Source organism: Cinclus cinclus, chromosome Z (assembly GCF_963662255.1).
Source record: "Cinclus cinclus chromosome Z, bCinCin1.1, whole genome shotgun sequence".
NCBI lineage: Eukaryota > Metazoa > Chordata > Aves > Passeriformes > Cinclidae > Cinclus > Cinclus cinclus.
Window position 1 is genome coordinate 84369568 of NC_085084.1, and position 24063 is coordinate 84393630.

At 50.4% G+C, this 24063-nt stretch overlaps 1 protein-coding gene across 1 annotated transcript in view; it reads right to left on the reverse strand.

Moving 5' to 3' along the window:
• Positions 1-23844, reverse strand: part of MYO5B (myosin VB) — a 145677-nt gene extending 121833 nt beyond the window's left edge. Inside the window, exons 1-2 of the mRNA XM_062513989.1 lie at positions 23815-23844; positions 23174-23395 (exon numbers count right to left, since the gene is read on the reverse strand). Of these exons, the coding sequence (XP_062369973.1) occupies positions 23174-23395; positions 23815-23844 (252 nt within the window). The remainder of the gene's footprint in view (positions 1-23173; positions 23396-23814) is intronic.
• Positions 23845-24063: the final 219 nt, after the last annotated feature.

Consider the following 24063-nt stretch of genomic DNA (forward strand, 5'->3'; position numbering starts at 1 on the left):
GTTTTAGCTGAAATACTGAGATTTTGGCACTCCAGATCTTCCTGCACTAATATCCTGCAGCCCCTTCATTACACCACACAGCAACTCTGTGGAAAAGCATCCCCTAAATCCCATAAGCCAATCTCCTCCAACAAAAGTAGGGGAGACAAAATCTTAAACAAGGAAGGATTTAGGAAAGAACATCTCCATCAACCCCTGAATTCTGAATGTCAGAAGATGATCTGGGAGGTGGTGCCTTTAGCAAAGCAGCATTTGTGTTCTGCAGGAAGGGCTCAGAGAAGGGGAGCAACATGCAGAAGACTGCCCCAAGTGGGAAATGGTTGCAAGAAGGGCACCTGAACCCACTTTAAAAAACCCAAAACCAAACAACAAAAAACCACCACCAACAACAACCAAAATGAAAGGGGAAAAACCAACCAAACAAAAAGCAACAAACCAACAAACCAACACAAAAACCACTACCACGAAATCCATCTTTTCTAGCCTTCACCTTCTGGTTTGAATGTTTATTTTCTTCCCCTGATCTGGGAGTGTCCCCAGAAGATTTAGGCAAATCCAAGGTTATCTCTTCCCTTTGGAAGGGTGGCTGCCCCAGCTGCTTACAAACACAGTCACAGAAAGATCAAACACAGCTCTCATGAAACACTGAAGGGTCCACAGAAAACAAAGTACCCAAACAGAAGAAGAAAATAAAAACAGATTAAAAAAAAATAATAATCTATCAGAGCCATGGGTTGCTCCTGCCTTCCCCATTCCCAGAACAAAGCCACTCCTGGGTCAGCACGCAGGACATCCCTATCCCAACAGGAGATGCATTTATTCACAGGAACATCCCTCCCTGTGCCACAGGAGCATTTCTTCACTCCCCCAACAGCCACAGGCTCCCTCTGGACACAGCCAGAGCTGAGACCAAGGCAAGTCTCAGCTCTGGCTCTTCCCACCACCACAGGGACATCCCAGCTGTAAGATTCCTGTTCCCACTGCACATTCCCGGGATCATGCCCAAGGAGCTTTGCCCCAACACCAGGAAACGCAGTTCCCATCCAAGGGATGCCTTTCCCTTGGAGTTATGGTCACACAGCAACTAATGCCACTTGCCTTAAAGCCTTTGGGTCCTATCAGCTCAGCTTAAGGACTTAACTTGTTTCAAGGCTTCATTACACCTACTCTTACCACCCAAGGTGGAGAAAACAATTATTATTATCTAGAAAAGCAGCAAAATCAATAAAAATGCATCTTGAAGTTATAGCAGTCTCAGAGTGCATGAGGACAGCTCATGAGCTCACTCAAATTAGGGTCAAAGAGTAACTCAAAACCACCTCTACCAAACACTGCTCAGCCACTTTTCTCTCTGCTCTGAGGGATGACCTCATGCTTTGCTAGGCCAACAAATAAAACAAATGAAAAAATAAAAAAAAATCTGATAAACATTACATTATTCAAGTTTATTTTGGTGTAAAAGCAAAGCTTTTGCCAACCGTGCTGAGAACTTTCAAGACCACTTCAGAATGTACAAGACCAAAGGTTTCTGCCCTTTCTGACAAAACACTCAGTCCCCACAGCTGAGTTCCTCCAAGCTGCAAGGGTCAGTGGTTGGACAGGGACAGCTGAGCTCACATGGCTTCAGTCACTGCCATGGGACAAGGTGCACTCATGGTAACCCATACCATCACCCACAGCACAGGCGTGTCCCACAGGGCCTCCAAACCACAGAACCCCAGAATTATTTGGGTTGGAAAAGCCCTCAGGCCATGGAGTCCAAATATTCCCCAGCTCTGCCCAGGTCACCATCAACCCCTGTCCCCAAGTGCCAAATCCACACGGCATTTAAATCCCTCCAGGGATGGAGACTCCACCACTGCCACAGCCAGGGCTGGACAACCCATTCCACAAAGGAATTTCCCCTAATATCCAAATTCACCAGACAAGGCATTAGCAGCCATGCACACTCATGGATGCACCAGGGATTTGGGACCCTGTCCAGAGGGGACATGACCTGCAAAAAGCAGAGAGATGTGAATCAACTCATGTCCCCTCATAGCTGCTCTGCCTTCCATCCCACACTAGTGTGAAAGTGGGGGCTGCTGCAAACTTGCCAACAAGTACTCTTAGGTGCTTTATTAGGAAGAAGAAGAAAAAAAAAAAAATCCCAGTTTGGATCATGGCATGGTGTTGTCATCATGCAGAGGTGCCATCCAAACTTAATGCCACTCGCTTCACCTGAGACACCAAATGTGCCACAGTTTTGGCTTCCCTCCTCCCCGTGGCACCCTTCACCTTGCAAGGCTGGCTCTCCTCCTCCCTGCCAGGGGCAGCAAGCCCTTATCAGAGCATTGTTGAAGGCACTGTCAGAGCACAGCCTCCCAACTCCCAGATACAGTGGAGATCAGACCCACTTTGAGCAAAATCACCCAAGTAAGAGCAGAGACTCGAATGTGAGAGGAGCAGGGTCTATCAGAGCATCAGTGAGATGGATTCAGCTGAAGAAAGGCAAATATTTGCTTTCCGTTCCTCTCACCATCCTCCCTGTATTTACAAAGCAGGGTCACTTCCAGTAACAGGATGTCCCCTGCATCAGGCTGGAAAGCCACAAGCCAAGAAACCTCACAAAGCAGGCTCTGCTCTGGAGCCCAGGGTTCATCTCCCACCAGATTCTCCTTGAGCTTTCAGTCCTCAATTTCAACCACTGGACCGGGACTGGGGACAAGGCATGCAGGGACAGGACACGGGCAATGGCTTCCACTGGCAGAGGGCAGGGATGGATGGGATATTGGGAATTGGGAATTGCTAGCTGGGAGGGTGGGCAGGCCCTGGCACAGGGTGCCCAGAGCAGCTGTGGCTGTCCCTGGATCCCTGGCAGTGTCCAAGGACAGGCTGGACAGGGCTGGGAGCATCCTGGGACAGGGGAAAGTGTCCCTGCTGTTGAGGGTTAGTTCTTTCTTTTTTTTTCCCTCTGTGGAATTTTCCCCGTTGTCATGCTAAGATACCTGTTGACTGGGCCCTGGTGACAAGGGGGAGGGGACGGGAGGGAAGAGTGAAACCCCGGGAGATTCAAACAGCCAGAAGAGGAAGCGGAAGGCTGGGCCTCGGCCCATTTCCCCCGCGGAGTTCGGACGAGAAGGACGATCGCCGCCGGTGTCCCATCCCTCGTCGGGAAACCACCATCGGACCCTGCCCGGCTGTCTTCTCGCTGTGAACTAGCACCATCCAGCACTCTGCTGAGCACTGGGACCCACACCGTGAGCAGAGAGCTCTCTCTCCATCTCTCTCTCCCCCTGGGACAGCGCTGCCATCACCCCCAGCCCTCCTGCAGCTCTGCGGGACCCGCCCGCCCCCAGCACCGGGAACTGCAGCTCAGGGAAAAGGTGCCTGCAGCCAAAAAACACTGGGACTGAGTTACTGTTCTGTTTGTGGGTAATTTCATAGCTCTTGTTGTTCTTGTTTGTCATGTTAGATATACTAGTAAAGAACTGTTATTCCTACCCCCATATCTTTGCCTGAGAGCTCTCTTAATTCCAAAATTATAATAATCGGAAGAATCACTTTTTCTTTCAGTCCAAGGGGAAGCTTCTGCTTTCCTTGGCAAACACCTGTCCTTCAAACCAGGACAGATTTTGGCCACCCAACGTGGGGCCCGAGGGCATTGAGAGAAAAGGGTGAAAAAGGAATAACAGTTCTTGAGTTACCTCAGTTTTGTGTTAGGTGGCATCATGTTGTCCAGCTTACCGTGGTTTGGGCTCCATGTGGCCACAGCTTTATCTCTCCCATTTGCAATCCCTTACTTGAACATGGGTCCTATAACTCAGGCTGCTGTAACTATTATCCAGTTCCTTTTGTGGGCTGATAATGTGAGAAATTCATGGATTTTTAACTTCCTCTGGAAGGTGGGCACATGGATTCGGAGCTATCACACTCTAACTGTATGTTTTTGGGGCTACTTTAATAATGGTACATACTGTGAGGATATGACACCAGGGAAAATTTTGTCCCAACCCCTTACACAGTTTTTTGGGTCTGCTCCACCAGCTTTTGAGGGGTTCAAATCTCTTCTAAGCAGTAATGATATCATACAGTGGCTGACATTGCTAATAGGCCTTGTAAACCTGTTCTATTTAACATTCCGAGATGAGGGGAGATTGACTTGGATGACAACCCTGATACGTCCCCCAAGGAATAGGGATCCTGCCCTAGAGCCTGGCCCTGCCCCAGAGCCTGGCTCTGCCCCAGAGACTAAGGACTCTGCCCCAGAGCCTGACCCTGCCCCTGCCCCAGAGACTAAGGATTCTGCCCCAGAGACTAAGGATTCTGTCCCAGAGCCTGACCCTGCCCCTGCCCCAGAGACTAAGGATTCTGCCCCAGAGACTAAAGATTCTGCCCCAGAAGTTAAGGATGTTGCCCCTGAGCCTGATTCTGCCCCAGAGCTCACCTCAGAAAGGAACCATCCAGAGTGGGTGGGGTTTCTAGTGAAGGAGATGGGCCAGATGCTGAAGGAGTACCTTTCCCCAGCTCTTGAGAAACTCTCCCCCTGCCTTAAAGAGGGAGAACCTGATGGTACAGCAGTGGAACCCACAAATGTTACATCTCTCCAGGCTCCAGCTGAACTGCAAGGGCACTCACAGCCAGCAGCAGTTGCCCCCGTGGAAACTAGAAAGTCTAAGGTGAAAACAAAGCACCTAGATAATAATGATCAGAAAGCAGGGCCCTCACAACCAGCAGGGGAGCCAGAGGTTGAGATCGTCACAGAGTCCCTGTCATACGAGAGTCTCCGTAATCTGCGTAAAGATGTTGTACGAAGGGGCCGTAAGGCTTTTACAACGTGGTTACTGCGGGTCTGGGACCTTATGGGTACAGGTGTGCAGCTGGATGGTACTGAGGCAAGGAATTTGGGACCCCTGACCCAGGACTCAGGTGTGGATCACATATTCGTAAGGGAACCAGGCCCCCTTTCCCTCTGGGAGTGGCTTTTAATGAGTGCAAGAGAGAGGTTTGTCCATAGAGAGAGAATGCAGGAGCACCACCATAGAATGCGCTGGAAAACCGCTGAGGAGGGGATCCAACAGCTGAGAGAAGTAGCAATACTGGAAGTATTCTTTGGGAGGGGTGGACAACATGACAATGACCCCGACAAGGTCAGGTGCACAGGGCAGATGTTGTGGAATCTGGCACACCTGGGGCCATCTGAATACACCACATTCATTGCAGCCATTAATGCTGACACCAACCACGAGACAGTGGGTTCTGTTGCCGATAAGCTCAGAAATTTTGAGAGTATAATGAATGGCCCAATGCAGGCTCAGGTCTCTGCCGTGATTAGGGAACTCAGAGAGGAGTTCAAGGAGGAGATAAGAGGGGTGAGGGAGGAGATGAGGAAGGTCAATGCAGCACCAGTGCGAGTCACAGATCCCAGAGTTAAAGCCCAACGTCCCCCAGCAAGGGATAGAGGGTACACCCCACGAGCTGACCTGTGGTTCATTCTGCGTGACCATGGGGAAGACATGAGGAGGTGGGATGGGAAACCCACTTCTGCCCTGGCAGCGTGGGTGTGTCAACTCAAGGAGGGAAACACTAACCAAGGGAGCTCCACTAAAGTGAAGGTAGCCTCAACTTCCCATAACCAAGATGCAGGGTATTACAAAAGGGAGGATGATTTGTCAGATCCCCTTGAGGGAACCTCCAACATGTATGCCCAGGAAGGAAATAATAACCAGTGCTAGAGGGGCCCTGCCTCTAGCCAGGGAGAGGCACGGGAAAACCGGGTCTTTTGGACGGTGTGGATCCGATGGCCTGGCACATCAGAGCCACAAAAACATAGGGCATTAGTTGACACTGGTTCACCGGTCACCCTAATACCATCAGAACATGTTGGGGAAGAGCCTGTTTCTATTGCTGGGGTGACAGGGGGATCACAGGAATTGACTTTGCTGGAGGCTGAGGTGAGCCTGACTGGGAAAGAGTGGCAGAAGCATCCAATTGTGACTGGCCCAGAGGCACCGTGTATTCTAGGCATAGACTTCCTCAGGAATGGCTATTACAAAGACCCAAAGGGATTCAGGTGGGCTTTTGGAATAGCTGATGTAGAGGCAGAAGGCATTAAGCAATTGAACACCTTGCTTGGACTGTCAGAGAACCCGTCTGTAGTGGGACTCCTGAAGGTGAAGGAGCAGCAAGTGCCAATTGCCACCTCCACAGTGCACCACAGGCAGTACAGGACAAATCGAGATGCCGTGATCCCCATCCACAAGATGATCCGTGAGCTGGAGGGCCAAGGGGTGGTCAGCAAAACCCACTCACCCTTCAACAGCCCCATCTGGCCTGTGCGCAAGTCTGACAGAGAATGGAGATTGACTGTGGACTATCGTGCATTGAATGAAGTGACTCCACCGCTGAGCGCTGCCGTGCCGGACATGCTGGAACTCCAGTACGAGCTGGAGTCCAAGGCAGCAAAGTGGTACGCCACCATTGACATTGCCAATGCATTTTTCTCCATTCCTCTGGCAGCAGAGTGCAGGCCTCAGTTTGCTTTCACCTGGAGGGGCGTGCAGTACACCTGGAACCGACTGCCCCAGGGGTGGAAACACAGCCCCACCATCTGCCATGGACTGATCCAGGCTGCACTGGAAAAGGGTGAAGCTCCAGAACATCTGCAATACATTGATGACATCATTGTGTGGGGGAACACGGCAATGGAAGTATTTGAGAAAGGAGAAAAGATCATCCAGATTCTGCTGGGAGCCGGTTTTGCCATCAAGAGGAGCAAAGTCAAAGGTCCTGCCCGAGAGGTCCAGTTCCTGGGAGTAAAGTGGCAAGACGGGCGGCGCCAAATCCCCACTGAGGTCATCAATAAGATCACCGCGATGTCTCCACCAACCAACAAGAAGGAAACACAAGCTTTCCTAGGTGCCATAGGCTTTTGGAGAATGCACATTCCTGAGTACAGCCAGATCGTGAGCCCTCTCTACCTGGTCACCCGGAAGAAGAACGAATTCCACTGGGGCCCTGAGCAGCAGCAAGCCTTTGCCCAGATCAAGCAGGAGATCGCTCATGCGGTAGCCCTCGGCCCAGTCAGGACGGGACTAGAGGTGAAGAATGTGCTCTACTCTGCAGCCGGGAACAAGGGCTTGTCCTGGAGCCTTTGGCAGAAGGTACCTGGTGAGACCCGAGGCCGACCTCTGGGATTCTGGAGCCAAAGTTACAGAGGGTCTGAAGCCAACTACACCCCAACAGAGAAGGAGATCTTGGCTGCTTATGAAGGAGTTCAAGCTGCCTCAGAAGTGATTGGCACAGAAGCACAGCTCCTCCTGGCACCCCGACTACCAGTGCTGGGGTGGATGTTTAAAGGGAAGGTCCCCTCTACCCACCACGCCACCGATGCCACATGGAGCAAGTGGATTGCCCTCATCACACAGCGCGCCCGTATTGGAAACCCAAATCGCCCTGGGATTTTGGAAATAATTACAAACTGGCCAGAAGGTGAAAATTTTGGTCTTGCCGATGAAGAGGAGCAAGAACAAGTGACCCGGGCTGATGAAGCCCCGCCATACAACCAACTGCCAGCAGATGAAACTCGCTACGCTCTTTTCACTGACAGTTCCTGTCGCATCGTGGGGATGAACCGGAAGTGGAAAGCAGCCGTATGGAGCCCCACACGACAGGTTGCACAAGCTACTGAAGGAGAAGGTGGATCAAGTCAACTTGCTGAACTCAAAGCCGTTCAGCTGGCCCTGGACATTGCTGAAAGAGAGAAGTGGCCAAAGCTTTACCTTTACACTGATTCATGGATGGTAGCCAATGCTCTGTGGGGCTGGCTGGAAAGATGGAAAAAAGCTAACTGGCAACGTAGGGGAAAATCAATCTGGGCTGCTGATGAGTGGAAAGACATTGCCAGTCGGGTAGAGAAGCTACCCGTAAAGGTCCGTCATGTAGATGCCCATGTCCCCAAGAGTCGGGCTAATGAGGAGCACCGACACAATGAGCAAGTAGATCAGGCTGCAAGGATAGAGGTGTCACAGATAGACTTAGACTGGCAACACAAGGGAGAGTTGTTCCTGGCTCGATGGGCCCACGATGCCTCAGGTCACCAAGGCAGAGATGCTACCTATAAGTGGGCACGAGACCGAGGGGTGGATCTCACCATGGACAGCATTTCCCAGGTTATCCATGACTGTGAGACGGGTGCTGCCATCAAGCAAGCCAAGCGAGTGAAGCCCCTCTGGTATGGGGAGCAGTGGTCCAAATATAAGTATGGGGAGGCCTGGCAGATTGACTACATCACACTGCCTCAGACACGCCAAGGCAAGCGCTACGTGCTGACCATGGTGGAAGCCACCACTGGATGGTTGGAGACCTACCCTGTGCCTCATGCCACTGCCCGCAACACCATCCTGGGCCTGGAAAAACAAGTCCTTTGGAGACATGGTACCCCTGAGAGAATTGAGTCAGACAATGGGACTCATTTCAAGAACAGCCTCATAAGCACCTGGGCCAGAGAACACGGCATCGAGTGGGTGTACCACATTCCTTATCACGCACCAGCGGCTGGGAAAGTGGAACGGTGCAATGGGCTGCTTAAAACCACCTTGAAGGCACTGGGTGGGGGGACTTTCAAAAACTGGGAGATTAATCTACCAAAGGCCACATGGTTAGTGAACACCCGAGGTTCCACTAATCGAGCAGGCCCTGCCCAGTCTGAGCCCTTGAGAACACCAGATGGGGACAAGGTTCCAGTGGTGCATATGAGAGGTATGCTAGGAAAAACTGTTTGGGTGAACCCTGCCTCCAGCAAAGACAATCCAATTCGGGGGGTGGTTTTTGCTCAAGGGCCAGGGTGTACCTGGTGGATCATGCAAAGGGATGGAAAGACCCGATGCATACCCCAAGGAGACCTTGTTTTAGGGTGAACTACCTACAATACTGTGCCTGTATCTGTAACTGTATGGATGTCTATAATTTGAAGATTTTTAATTTGATTTGGCATGATGGTAGGGGAAAATTCGGGGTGGATAATGTTGAGGGTTAGTTCTTTCTTTTTTTTTCCCTCTGTGGAATTTTCCCCATTGTCATGTTAAGATACCTGTTGACTGGGCCCTGGTGACAAGGGGGAGGGGACGGGAGGGAAGAGTGAAACCCCGCGAGATTCAAACAGCCAGAGGAGGAAGCGGAAGGCTGGGTCTCGGCCCATTTCCCCGCGGAGTTCGGACGAGAAGGACGATCGCCGCCGGTGTCCCATCCCTGCGTTGGGAAACCACTATCGGACCCTGCCCGGCTGTCTTCTCGCTGTGAACTACCACCATCCAGCACTCTGCTGAGCACTGGGACCCACACCGTGAGCGGAGGGCTCTCTCTCCATCTCTCTCTCCCCCTGGGACAGCGCTGCCATCACCCCCAGCCCTCCTGCAGCTCTGCGGGACCCGCCCGCCCCCAGCACCGGGAACTGCAGCTCAGGGAAAAGGTGCCTGCAGCCAAAAAACACTGGGACTGAGTTACTGTTCTGTTTGTGGGTAATTTCATAGCTCTTGTTGTTCTTGTTTGTCTTGTTAAATATACTAGTAAAGAACTGTTATTCCTACCCCCATATCTTTGCCTGAGAGCTCTCTTAATTCCAAAATTATAATAATCGGAAGAATCACATTTTCTTTCAGTCCAAGGGGAAGCTTCTGCTTTCCTTGGCAAACACCTGTCCTTCAAACCAGGACACCTGCCCATGGCAGGGGGTGGCACCGGATGAGTTTTAAGATCCTTCCCACCCAAACCTTTCTGTGATTCTGGGTTTTCCCCACAGAAGGTGTGCAGAAGCCCCGTGTTTCCATGCTCCTTCAGCTGGTGGCATTTCCAGCTGTAAGACTGTGGATCCGAGCTCCAGACTGATGCATTTCAGAGAAGCCACCTCGTTCAGGACACGACAGGTCCCAGGTCTTTGCCAGGTCTGCAAAGACAGCACTGATGGCCAGAGGAGAGCAGGATCTGGGGACAGCCTGGCTGCCCCCAAGGGGCACAGCACATCCACTGAGACTGCCAGCACTGATGTCCCAGCATGGAATCCCAAGGGACTGGTTTTCACAAAAGCCCTTTTCACAGGAAAGCAGCTCAACCTGCTCAAAAGACACTTTAGCCTGTTCAGAGAGGTTTCCCCTCTGTCCATCTACCAGCAAAGCACTGACAAAGGCCTGGGCTTTGTTTCAAAGGAAGCCAGCAAATCTCAGCATCCCCACAGCCTGTCTGCAGCCTGGAACGCTGTCTGGGAAAGCTCAGGAGCTGGGATTTCCCCACTCCTCCAACACTTCTGAACGCCTTTCAACATTTGCACGTGCAGGAGAAAGGCCACATCTCATTTTGCACTGACACAGGGAAAAATAAGCCACAAATCTCTCCTCATCACAAGACAGAAAAAGGATAGAGGCTACTCCAGCAGTGAGACAGACTGCCACAGTTAATATCATTGTCACTCCTAACCTGGGTTTTACTGCTGCAGTAAATTTATCCCCAGTGTCTCACATTCAGTCTGCAGGAATAAAATGCAAGAGGCATCCACAGAAACTGCTGAAATCCCCCAAAGTGGGGAGGTTCTGTGAGCACGTGGAAGGGATGTTTGACCCAACCAGAGTCCAGCAGCTGCTAGCCCCACACAGGACAGCTCAGGGCTCTCCAGCTCGGGGGGCTCACAGCATCCTCACAGACCTGAAGGGCTCAGCGAGGCTCCTGCCTGCTGGGAGGGACATCCAGGGACACAGCTTCAGGACATCACCCCAGCCCCAGCAATGTTTGGCTGTTGAAAGGACACACAAGCCCTGAAGAGACCCATCAGGGGATCTCAGGTGTCCCTCCAACCCCACAAATATTCACGGGTGGCTCAGCTGCCCAAGGCCACTGCTGTATTTTCACACCCACATTCAGTGCAGCCCGGGGCTTGTGGCGTGAGGGACACAGCAGCCACCCCCTCACTGCTGGTTCATTGCCAGAACACAGAACCCACACAGCCTTCGCTGGTGGCTTCAGCCTTCCCCTAAGCTCTGCCTGCAAATGAAGGGTGGGAAAAGCCATGTCTCCATTTTTAACTGGCCTGCTTCCATCCAACAACTTGAACGTCCTTAATGCATCTCAGCCATCAAACACAAGCCCTGTGGATGGGCACTGCAACTGCCAAGGGACCCCTCCAAGCATCAGCCATGGACAAGTGTGTTAACAGAGCAGGCGACTTTCAAATCAGACATAAATTATGTACAAAGCCAAGAGTCGGTGCTGTTTATGGGGTTAAAGCAGGTAAGGCAGATGCAGCCAGGGCCTCTTCCATCTGCTGTGGTGTTTCAAAAGCTCTTCAGCTTTCAAAATATGAGCCCTGGTTCAGATCTCATTTTGCTCTGCCCTGACTTGAAAAATTACATTTGTTTTGTGTGAGCAGGAAGAGCGAAGCCAAGTCCTTCCAAATCAGTCTTTTCCCTTTCCAGACAAATTAACTATATTGAAGTTCAGCCTCACACCAGGACAAGTTTGTCCAGATCCCAGGTACATTTTAGCTGTTCCCAGATTTCCAGGTGAAAGTGAGAGGGAGCAGGGAGGCACCAGGGAGGCAAACCCTCCTGCCCATCACTCCAGAGCCACCCAAAATCCAGAGTCACACAATCTCTGGGCATCAGCTCAGCCCCAGCCAGGGCTCCAACAGCCACTGCTAAGGCTTCCAAAATTCCTCCTGAGGCACTCGTGGGACACAGGGGCAACTCAGAGCCCCCAGTGACCAACTCAGATACCCAGAGTTGTGTGCAAAGGAAATTAATTTATCCAGACAAGCATCAGGGCTACATCTCTTCCAGGAATCTCTGTAACTGCACGTAAAAGCAGCATTTATCAACAGGGATGCTTCCAAAAAAATGTCAATCTCCTGGCTCTGGAGCTTCTGGAGGCAGAAGAAAACAAGATTTTAACCCCAGGAAAGTGCTAACTTGCTTGGTAAAAGCGTATTTCTAAGCTTCAAGTTGTATTATAATGTGGCTCTTCAAAGAAGGGCAAATGGGGAACAGCTCAGAAAAAAAACGAGTGGATTTTATACAGTGGAAGGGTAGCAGTGGAATCCTGGCTGCAGGCAAAAGCAGAGCATTAAAAAAACACCTACACCTGAACAATCACACAAAAGCCTGCTTGCAAAAACAAAAAAAAAAAAAAACAAGGCTGAAGACTCGGACCACCCTGCCAGAAACCAGCAGCAATTCCAGCACATCCCTAGGGCGGATCCAAAATGCTGCCCAAAGGTGCAGCACAGCTCATCTTTCCATTTTCAGGTGGGCTCTGGCATTGCTCCTTCAGCTGGGCATTCACACCAGGATCCTGCAATATCCAGTGTCTGCATCTCAGCAGCACCTTGGAAATTGCAACAACGCGAGTTTAGCCACAACATGAAATTGAGACAGAAGTGCTGTTGCCATACTCCAGAAGGATTACAGAACTATTTTTAATAAGGGGTTTAATAAGCTTTAAGCAGAGTAAGTTGCTTTTGCTCAGCTCACATGGCTGCAAAGATAAAACCGTGCACAAAGCAACAGCCACAAGCTGCTTGACAGAACTTGCAGCGCTAAAAATTATGAAGTTACCTCTTAAATGAATGTTCTCCCTTGAAGAAATAGGCTACAAATATAGGTTTGGCTACCTCACAGATTTACTACATCACAGAGCTGCACTTCTGCAGTCTCTGTTTGGTTTTGGCCAGACACTCTCAGGATCGGGAATGAGCAACAATGAAGGTATGGAGCACAAGAAAAAACGTTAAACCTGGCTTTGTGGACTAGTATTTTTTATGTACTTAAGACGGACATCATCGGGGGACACCATCCTGAGCTGGGACAGTCAAAATCAATTCCCACACCACACTCCACATCCCCAGACACCGCTGGTCACCCACAGCTGGATCAGAGCCACACTGGACAACAGCTCCCAGAGTCCCTCAGCCACATCCCAACACCCCTCAGCCACGTCCCAACACCCCTCAGCCACGTCCCAACACCCATCAGTAGTATCAATATCACCTTTTTTTTCAGGTTAAAAGAAAAAAAAATAAGGAATCTGAAAAGGAAAGCAAGCCCATCCTGAACCTAGGAAAGGATCAGCACAATAAAATTCAAAATTATAAACAATCATTAATTTTTTCTACTCTGAAGTGAGTGTTTCTTCCTCCCCCACCACTTAGCACAACCTGTATTGTCTGAAAAGCGTTAAACTGGAAGTGGGTCATGTCTCCTGGCATTACTAAATCTTCCCAAATTTCCCCCGATTAGTCAAACGCAATATCCTCCCTGACATCTGAATGATTGAGGTAGTGTGTAATGCCATTTTTCCCCTGAATGAGCTACATCAAAGAGGGTTATAAGCCTAGAGATGGCACGCCAGATAAAAGAGTCACCAACAGATTGTGCCTAAAATATTACCAAGGAAAATTAAATTGTTTTGTTGGAAGGTTTCTCCTCTGGAAACATTCAGCTGTTAGTATTGAAAGTGGAGAGACAAGAAACTGCCTTCAGAGCTGCTAGGAGGATGAAACCTCACTAGCTGTGAGCTGAGTGGTCCCACAGGTAAAACAGTTGTGCACACGGGAGATTTTTCCATCAGTCACAATGTCCAGCCTGCTCTTCACAAGGGGATACAAAAAAAAAACACTTCCTGCTGGGAGTTAATGACAGCCTAAATGTATATTTATTTTTTTATTTATATAAATTTTGTAATTATTTTAATTATTTTGTAATTAACTATTTATATACATCTTATATATTTATAATTGTATATATTATATAATTCATATATAAAGTTATACATTAATAATTAATATTATATATGCTATATAAATTGGGCAATACCCCTCAAATTACTTGAAAATTACAGCAAAATTCTACCAGACTTAAAAAAAAAAAAAAAAACACACACACACATACCCACCCAAAAATAAGCAACCAAACTGTTACCCCAGAAAAAGAAAATACAATCTAATAACTGAGACGTTTGAGTTATGCCCAAAGGGTTCAAAAATACCACTCTTTGAAGCAGAAGGATGCCAGGGGCCTGGAAGGATCCTGGGACAAGGATAAGTGCTGATGTGGGGCTGAGCTTTCTCCTCCCAGGAAAAGAGCTGGAGTTCTTAAACACGTGTCAGGTTAGTGATTAGGTGAGATCTGGGCAAAGTTTAGTCAGTAACAGCAGGGTTTGCATTCTGCTGGTTTACCTCCCAGCACTGAAACTTTGCACCAGAGCAAAGGCTGGCAGGAGACAGCACCTTTTTCAGCCAAAAAAAAAAAAAAAAAAAGAAAAAAAAAACCATGATAAACTAAAATAGTATTTTTTTAAAAAAGAGGGAGAGAACCTACAGACCTTTTGGCATTGACAAATAGAATATTCTGTTTCTGAGAACTGGATTTTTATCCTAAGGTTAAAACCGTGTGGTACAGAAATCCATACTGAAACTAAAAATAAAAAATAAAAAAAATAAAATAAATAAAGAGGGGGTGCAGGGAGGTTCTATTTGGGCAAGAACACTGCTTCAAACGCCTGCTGGAGGACTTGGGGATGCAAACCTCTGCTTTGGGGAGGAGAAGCCTGCCTGCAGCTCGATTTTGGGGACTGCAAGTTGCTCAGCCTGCAGCAGCCTCAGCCATCCCCAGCTCTTCCAGCACAGAGAAAAGGGAAATTCAGGCAGGTTTCATTGCTAAGGATGGTTCAGGCCCACCCTCACAGGTAAGCACAGGATACTTACAGCTGGCCACCACTTTTTGTGACCACCTGGCACCACGGGGACAGTCCCCAAAAACCCAGGGGTGCGCAAGCACAGCCACCCCTCACTGGCACAGCAGCGGGGAGGGCAGAGTGCAGGCAGATGAAGATTAGCTCTGACAGCCTCGACTCCGAGTTTATTTTGGCATGGCAAGAACACACGAGGCTTCCAAGCAGCTCTGAGGAGCAGGGGCCGGGCAGCTGCACCTACCCCGGGGCTGAATTCCAATTCTGCAGCCATCCCTGCACCCAAAGCATCAGCCCTTTAACCCTCAGCGCCTGGGGTTTATGGAATTGACACCTGCACGCTTGAGACACCTTGATCTTCCTTCCTCCCCTCGTCGCTGTTTTTAAAGGAAATGTTTTATTCCACAGTTCTGCCTCCACCCCCCCTGACAGGGCAGGCAAAGCACCGGCGCTCCTCTGGCCGCTCTGCACAGGGATCAGCAGCTTGCCTCCTTGCTGGGGCAGGATCCAAACAAAAACAAAGGCTTTGGAAAGCAGAAGGAAAGAGAAAACAAGCAGAAAGAAGGGGGAGCAACAGATTTCAAACCTGGTGCTCCCAGGGTTTACAGGAGGAAGGTATGAGGTTTTGATCTCTGGCTAGGGCTGTGAAGTACGTGCTGCAGGTGAGCCAAGGGCAGGTCCATCATCCTGGGACCTCTGGGGTGGAAAAGCCCAGGTCAGAGGAGCAGGGGAGGCCCTGCAGACATCCCTGAGGGCAGCTCTGCCACACCACACCACGGGTGGGATGCTCTACACCTCACCACGGGTGGGATGCTCTACACCACACCACGGGTGGGATGCTCTACACCACACCACGGGTGGGATGCTCTACACCTCACCACGGGTGGGATGCTCTACACCACACCACGGGTGGGATGCTCTACACCACACCACGGGTGGGATGCTCTACACCTCACCACGGGTGGGATGCTCTACACCACATACCCAACCTCACTGCCTTCCCCGAGAGCTCCTTGGTGGTGCTACAGGTCTTCCTTCAGCTAAAACGTGCCTGGTTGGTGCCATTATTTACAAGATGATAGCACAGGTGTTCACAGCCTAACCCAGCACAGAATTTATTTCTTCTAAGGCCAGATGTGACAGAAAGCAAAGGCACAGCACAAGGATATGAGACACCAGCCAAGCTCTGGATAAGCGGCTCTTTATCTTCAATTTCTTTCATTATTTTATTTCTTACCACTGAACATGGTGGTGAAAGAGGCACCGCCTAAGCAAACAAGAAAGGCACCCCACAGCTGTGGGAAGGGCTGTCAAGAGCCACACCAATATTCCCACACCCACCTCCCAGCCAGGATTGTGAGGCTCTGGAGCAGAGCCTTCCACTCCAGCCTGCCTCCAGAACAGGACACATGGTGCTCCCAGGAGATGTGGCACCAACCCAAGAACTCAGTAGCCCAGTGCTGCCACGTGAAAGCCACTTCCAGCTCTCCATGTCCATCCCATCAGGAGGCTGGGTGTCCCCGAACCAGCCCCACACCATGCTCAGGGTATTCTCTGGGCACCAACTCCCTGTGCAAAGAACAGCAATACCCACAGCATCCAGCCTCCCAGAGCTCACTGTAATTAAGCAGCATAAATCCACAAGGAGTTACTTATCTTAATTAGATTGAAAATTACAACTTCTATCATCTCAGCATCTTGGCATCCACTGGCTGCCTTATGCTTACACCAACCGTGCTCACCTGGGGTGCAGCACCAAGGACCAACTCCTCAGCAGGCACAGAGATCTGACTTTTTAATTTCTATTTTGTTTTAGAGCCCTTTTCAACCCTCATTTGCTAATACACGTCAGCAGCCCCAGGTGCTTGCTCACACCCAACCTGCTTTCGCAGCAGGAGGTTTGCCTGTGCCACCTGAAACCATACCTGTGGTGCTTCCAGAAGGAACCGGACATTCCCATTATTTTTAAAAACCCTTCTTTAAATACATGAAGGGTCTTTTTCTCCCTTTGAAGAGCAGTGACTGGCTGGGCCACATCCCTGAGGTGTAACATGCTATTGTGATGAGTAGTGGCCGTGATTCACCTGCAGCACATCCTGCTCCCAGCAGCACCACCTCTAAGTGGTGGTTAGCACATCCTCCCAGCACCTCACACTTCCAGGAGGGAGCCTGGGCAGTGAATCAGGGCAAGGGGGAAGGTTTGCATTAGATGGGTGTAAGCGCTCCAGCAAAGGGAAACTCATCCTTTCGTGTGGTCCTGCAGGGTGGGAACTGGAGGTGGCCTGAAAGGACTGGTCAACCCTAAATGTGGAAAGGATGTTCTCAAGGAACAGCTGAGCTGGAAGCATGTGATAAACTGAGACTTGTGGGTGAGAGCCAAGAGAAATATCCAGAAGTCAGAATAGAGGTTGGTTGCCCAGAGCAGCTGTGGCTGTCCCATCCCTGGAAGTTGACCTGGAAGTGTCCAAGGCCAGGCTGGCAGGGCTTGGAGCAACCTGGGCTGGTGTCCCTGCCCACAGTAGGGGGCTGACCCTTGAAGTCCCTTCCAACCCAAACCATTCTGGGATTCCATGACACAGCACACTTCTCCCACTGGGGATCCATGGAAGCACCTGGAGCACCCAGAGAATGCAAAGCCACCCCAGTGCCTATGTGGGAGCACAAAGAGAGGGAGGTGAGGGCTGTACATTAAGGAGGACATGAACAGGGTATCCTACAACCTGCCCTGCACCAAGCAGAGCTGGGGAGGGCAGCCAGAGGGGTTACACAGCACTGCTCTTGATCTGCTGGAACTGCCAGAGCAGGGCCTGAAGCATCACTGCCTTCCTGGGGACAAACACAGGGGACTAAAAGCCAGTGCCACAGAAAACTGCTCAGGGAGAGGAAAAATAATAACGAAACCTAAAAAATAAAAATCAGATGGGGTTCAGTTAAAAATGACAAAGGATGGTGGCACAGCAGGCCAGGAGCAGACACTGCTGGAGGAGATGCACCACCATCCCATCCCATCCCATCCCATCCCATCCCATCCCATCCCATCCCATCCCATCCCATCCCATCCCATCCCATCCCATCCCCCTGCACCACAGGATGGGAGTCAGCACCTGCAATTAAGGGCTTACACTGCTCACAGTGAGGGTTTACAGATCTGTGCTGCTGCTTACAGCTCTTGCAGTCCCACAGTCCATACTGGGACATGTTTAACTCATTCCCACTATTCCCAGGTTTCAGTCAGCTGGAGAAGATTTCAGACATGGACAAACTGAGGACAAAAGGAGAGGACAGCTGGAGAAAGAGTCACATTTCTCAGGCTGCAGGCTCTCCCCCATAGGGATGCTCTTCTCCAAACCCTCTGGATACCACAGGAAACACAAAGAGCAGAAATACCAAACCCTCAAAAGTCTCATTAGTACCACTGATGAATCTACCATGACCCAGACAACACATTAAAGAGTGTTCAGGTGAGGAAAGCCACGTGAAGCCCATCACCCACCAAGCCTGGTCCATCCCAGCCCTGCCAACATCTCTGGACAGGTCCCTGCTCATACTTGAAGGCTCAGGCTAAGCCAAAACCCAGCCCAACCCCCCAAGACATGTCTTAGACCAGGCCAGAGATGCACAAGGGCAACTGCTTTACAACGAGCTGGAGACACAGAAAGCTCACAGGGAACCTTTTTCAGTTTTGATAAGTAGCAAATTCTTCCCTAAAGTGTTTTGCAAACCTTTCAAGCTGCCACAGCTTGAGGTCTTGCTGCAGTAACTGCAATCATTTTCCTGACCTGGATTGTAGTTCCCTCTGATGTTCCTTTAACCACACCAAACACCTCTATGTGCAGGAAGGGTCAAAGATCAGGTAATAGCGCCACACAAAAACACCAGCTCAGAGTTTCACCTGCATTACCTGATACTTATTACACCCACAGCTAATGAGGAAGCTCCAAAGTCCACCTTCATGCTCAAGTGGGGCTACTCCTGTGGATTCCCTGAAGGACAGCTATCACAGCAAGGGTACATTACTCCTGTTCTGGACAATTAATTGGAGTGTAAATTAAAAGTCCAACACACCTAGAACTGCAAAATGAGTAGTAAAAAATACAGTCACAAGCATACACAGCCTTCTTTCTTGGTCACCAGCAGAGATGCATGAGTTCACATTCAGGGTCATTATTTTCTGTGCCTGGTAATTGGCAGCGAGAAAGAACAACAAAGCAAAAATCCTCCCCTGTAAGTACATTCCTCAACAGCAGCCAGGCTGCCTAACAAGTAACCTCAGATAAACTCCTTCCTCAGGGCAGGAAGGAGTCATCCAACCCAATCCCATAAGAACCAGCACAGCACCATCTCAGACCCGCTGCTGTTCCCATCCTTCACCCTGGAGCTGGCCCAGCAAATCACTGCAACTTGGGCTTGCATGCACTGGGATTTCCACACCACAGTTACACACCCTTGAAGCAGAAATCAGGGCAGGAATTCTCAAAAACAGGGTTTTTTAAAAGAGCGAGCTGATTAATCCCAGCCAGCAAGAGGGCACACAGCTGGGATCTAGCTGCTGAACCCTGCAGGAACCATTCCTGGGGCTGTGCCCCAGCACCTGCACTGAGCTCCCTGATCCTTGGCTCACAGACCCTCGTCTGACCCAAGCACAGGGGCTATTAATTGCACAGGGAAGAAAACAGGGTTGGTTTTGCAGCACAAAGCCCCAGGAGCAGCATGGTGAGACGTGCACCCACACAGCACCAGGACAGCATGAGGGTGAACTCCAGGCACAGCCTGACCATCGAGGCAGGGAAATCTCTCACTCGAGGCCCAGACCCAGTGGACTGAAGGGTATTGAAGCCCCAGGCTTGGCTCTGCCTTTCTCTCCCCCGTGCCACGGCGGGGAAGCCGAGGGGGCCCCGAGCGGCTGCGGCGCTGGCCATGCCCTTGGCACGGTCCCAAGCTGCAGAGAGCTGGCTGGAGCAATCAGAGTTTACATTTCAATGATTTTTCTCTCTGCCACTGCAGCTCATAACGAGGCAAGATCAGGAAGACCCCAGGGATGCCGACGGAGCCGGCTCCTTCAGCGAGGCTGCCCCATCCTTAAATAAAAATCCCTGCGTGGCCTCCAAGCTGTCCCTGCCCTTTCTGGTATGACCCAGACATGTTCTCATAATCTAAAAGGAAAAAAAAAAACCTTTCAGCTATAAGCTGTTTTTCCTAAGAGGAGCTGCAATGGCAGCAGCAGGAGTTCAGGAGCTCTGCAACATCCCGAGGATGTCCTGAACCCCAAACACTCCCTGTCCCCAACACTTATCCCCACAAGTTCGTTCTACACAATCCACAGAAAAATCCTCCCAGCTGCTCCTCAGCCCCACACCAGCACACAGGCACACGCTGAGGATGAATCCTCCCCAAGCCTTGCAGGATAAATAATTTCCAGAAGGTTTTATGCCAGAAGGTTTATGCCAATTCATTGACTCAATCAGTGTGTGATCACACTGGCAGCATTTATGCACTTTTGAAAAGTTTCTCCCCAGGGCCAGAAACCAGCAATTCATTCCAGCTATTTCATTTAATACAACTTTAACCGAAAATCAGAGAGTTTTCTATACCCAACACTAGCCATTAGAAGAGGATTTTTTAAATGCATGAAGTTCCATAGAGTCTGTAAGAAAACACTTGGCAAATAGCAGCCACTTCGCACAATGAGAAGGAAAAAAAAAAAAATAACATGAAAAATAAATACCCTGGTTTCTTATTTACCCAGAGCTTGAAAACCTCCTGAAGAGCATATCTTGAGCTGCCCAACAGCCCAGGAGCAGAAAGACACAGCTTATTCCCTAGCTTGGCAGACAGCACTATTTTGCATGAGGTTCAGAGGCTATACTTATAAAGACAATTAACATATTTTAAGAAGCACCTTTAAGACAGCAGAACACCAGAAGCCAAAGCAATTACAGTTGTTTTTGTCAGTACCAAGAGCTTCACCTTACAACACAACAAAGGTCAGTCATACAAACAACTCTAATTTCTGGTTCAGCGATGCAGATCAACCCCACTGCTGGTGGTGGCACCTTCCAAGGGGAGATGTCCTCATCCATCCCTCCTGCCCAGCAGAGGAGATGTGCCCAGGGCACAGAGCATCCCGTTATCCCATGGCAGGGTCACGCTGGCACCTGCACAGGCTCATGGGCTCCTCAGCTGCCTTTGCCTCCTGCTGCAGGTGGAGAGGATTCTACAAACTCCCCTTCCCAGCAGCAACCAGTTTGCCTGGGCAGTGCTGCTGCTGGGCACATCAGGGACATGGCAGGAGCAGGGCCAGCACGAGCAGCCTTGGAAAGAAGCTTCCTGGGCAGTCACAGATTAGGCAAATTTCTTCTAGTTCTCCATCTGGAGCAGGTGTTTGCAGGCTGGAATCCTTGATACCACTGCCTGCCCTATTCCTCTTGCACAGGCTGGTGCCAGCAGCTCCAGGACCAGGTCTGCATCCTCTACCACAGAATTCCTTTTCTTCCGGGACATGCATGCTAAACTCCTGTTGATTTTGCCACAAAATAAAATCCACAGCCAGATAATCCCAGAGTCCCCAGGTAAAGCAGCAGGGGTGAGACAAGACAATGATCTCTCCACAACTTTGAGTCCTGCATCCTCAAAGCCTGAGGCAGTTTTGGAGCTACTCTGATGCTCGTAGTTAGGCAGACTTATTAACTATCCTGATTGATGGGGGCTTTTAAACACTAGTCAGCCCTGATCTTGAAGGGGTGAGGCAAGGCATCCCATGGAGAAGGCCTCCCACAGAAGCTCACAGCCACTGGTGCTCCCAGGATGGGTTCCTCTCCTGCCTAAGTGCTCCCCAGGCCAATCCAACACATCAAATTCATCAGCATGGTGATGAATTTATACACCAGGAAAACTACTACATGTCCCCACAAGGTCCCAGAAAGCCTTCTGCAAGCACCAGATGGAAGTTAAGGGCACTCCACACTAGACATACCAGCTTCCATTGCAGTTCAGCAGGAAGGAGACCTGAGAATTCCCACCTGGAGGCTCAAAAGTGGCTCCTCAGCAGTTTCTCTCTTCCTGGTTCCAGCAGGAGGAGGAATGACTCAGAGGAAGGTGCAATTGTGGCTGTGCTAATGCAACAGCACACGTGGGATCAATAGGCTCTCAGCAAGACAGCTGTATTGACTCTGGATCATCTGCCTCCCCCTCCTCTGCTCCCCCCAAAAACAACCTCACCTGCCAGTAGAGATCCAGGAGGCCTCACCTCTGCACCTGGGCAGGCACCTCCTGCACAGAGTTGGTGTGCAGGTGAGCACCAGAGACCAACACTCTTTGCCTCAGGGGCCACCAGCACCTCCAGGCTCAGCGCCTCGAGGTTGTGGGTTTTAAGCCTTGATTTTTTTTTTTTTTTTTTTTTTTTTTTTTTTTGTACTCTGAAAGTCACAGGAAATATTTTTTCCTGCTGCTTCAAAGGCCAGAGCTGGCACAGAGGCCCCATGCAGCAGACAGCCCAGCAGGACAGTCCTAAATTTCACCATGACTCAGCTGTACAGATGACCCATGTGGGCTCCAGCCCATGGCCCCACCACCTAAAAGTCCAGCTGCACCCCTACAATGTTCCTGCAAAACTGACAGGCAGCAGCAGAAGGGCCAGTACTGAAACACCTGCTCTCATGGAGAAACTCTGTTGTTATTAAAAATAAATCTAAAGTTGACAACACACACAGGCTGCCACCAAATCCCCACCACTTCCTCATCAGAAAGTCCTTATACAGCAACAGGATCCCAAGCAACCCCCCAGGAGGCAGCTTACACCTGTTCAACAGATCAGCAGGAATGTAAAACAAGGCAGCATAAAAAAGACAACACAGGTTAACTACCTGCTCATCAAGTTAAAAATCAATTAACCAGGTTGATTTAATCAGCCCATCAAAAGGGATAACACAGCACTAGGAGCCAGCCTCCCTCCTCCCCAGGGATGATTGCCATCACATCCATGCACTCATTCTAAGGGATGCTGTGGTCGGCACATCAGAGCCCTTTAGCCACAGCTTTGCTTCCGCACCTCTCCGGATTGTCCAAAGGAAAAATGATTTTCCAAACTTTGCTTTTTAAAGAACTCCCGAGAAGGATGGGGGTCATCCTGCTCACAGACAGCCCAGCTCCGTCCTGCGGGGCTTCTGCAATCCCCACAGGTTCAGAGGAGGAGCCACCGGTTCCACCATTCATCCTGCATCCCTTTGATAGCGGCAGCCACGGAAAAAAAAGACACGTGGCAACCCCCGACATTACATTAAAATAAAAATAAATGTTGGCAAAATGAGTTACAGAAGCAGAAATCTGCAGCAAAGTTAAGCCCGGGGGACAGAAAGTGATTCCTGGTGCCAATCAGGCAGCACCTCCATGAGCTGACCACGGTCACAGGAAGAATCCAAACCGCTAAAATTCTCATTATGACAACAGATGATGCTGACACTCTCACACACGGTAAAACCTTCCCTGCAGCCCAGCACTCCTCCTGCCCCGCGTTATTGATGGCTTTGACCGAGCACACTGCCCAGGCAGCCCCGCGAAGATGCGGAGCACAACGAGAGGGCTCCCTCCACATCCGAGAGAGCTCCAGGCGGATCTCGTACTCCCTGCCAGGAGCTCTTTCATCGGGACAGGTCAATCGGCAAAGATCTCTCCCGACACAAGCCTCCCCCTGGGAAGAGGAGCGGAAAGCCCCGAACTGTGTGGGAGGCATTCACAGCCTGGGCTGGCCAAGGGCGAGAATACCAAAGTTTCCCATAGCCACAAAATAACACCAACATTTTAAACCCGAGTGGAAACAGTGATTTTTCTAGTCCCGACCTCGGGCTCTGCTTAAAAAAGAGCACCTGAGCCTCCAATTTCCATCACGATCACTTTTTAAGAGCAAACCCTCCCTCTGGGAAGCGCCGGGCCCGTCGGGGCGCGTTGCCCAGCCAGGCCACCAGCCATGTCACCTTCCCTGGCTGCCATGAGGAAGAGGGTGCGTCCCATCGCACCCCAGCCAAGGGATCACATCCAGGAGTTGTGGAACAAAAGGGACTCTGGAAACCGGACACCTCGGAAAGCGTTTCGGTGAGTTGCGGCGCTTACTGTGCGATTCTGTGTTTCTAAGGACCGCATCTTCCTCTCCTTCCACCCCCGCGGGTTAGGAATACAGGAGGGAAGAATTATTCCAGGAGGGATCAGGGGAGGCTGAGTGTTTTGGCCGCGCAGGTGACGGAGCGCACGGAGGGCGAGGCCACCACCGCGACCCACGGGCGAAGTTCAACCTCCAGCGCAGAGAACCCGGGTGGGTGAAACTCCAGGGGACCGGGAGGGGACCGAGAAGGGATCGGGACC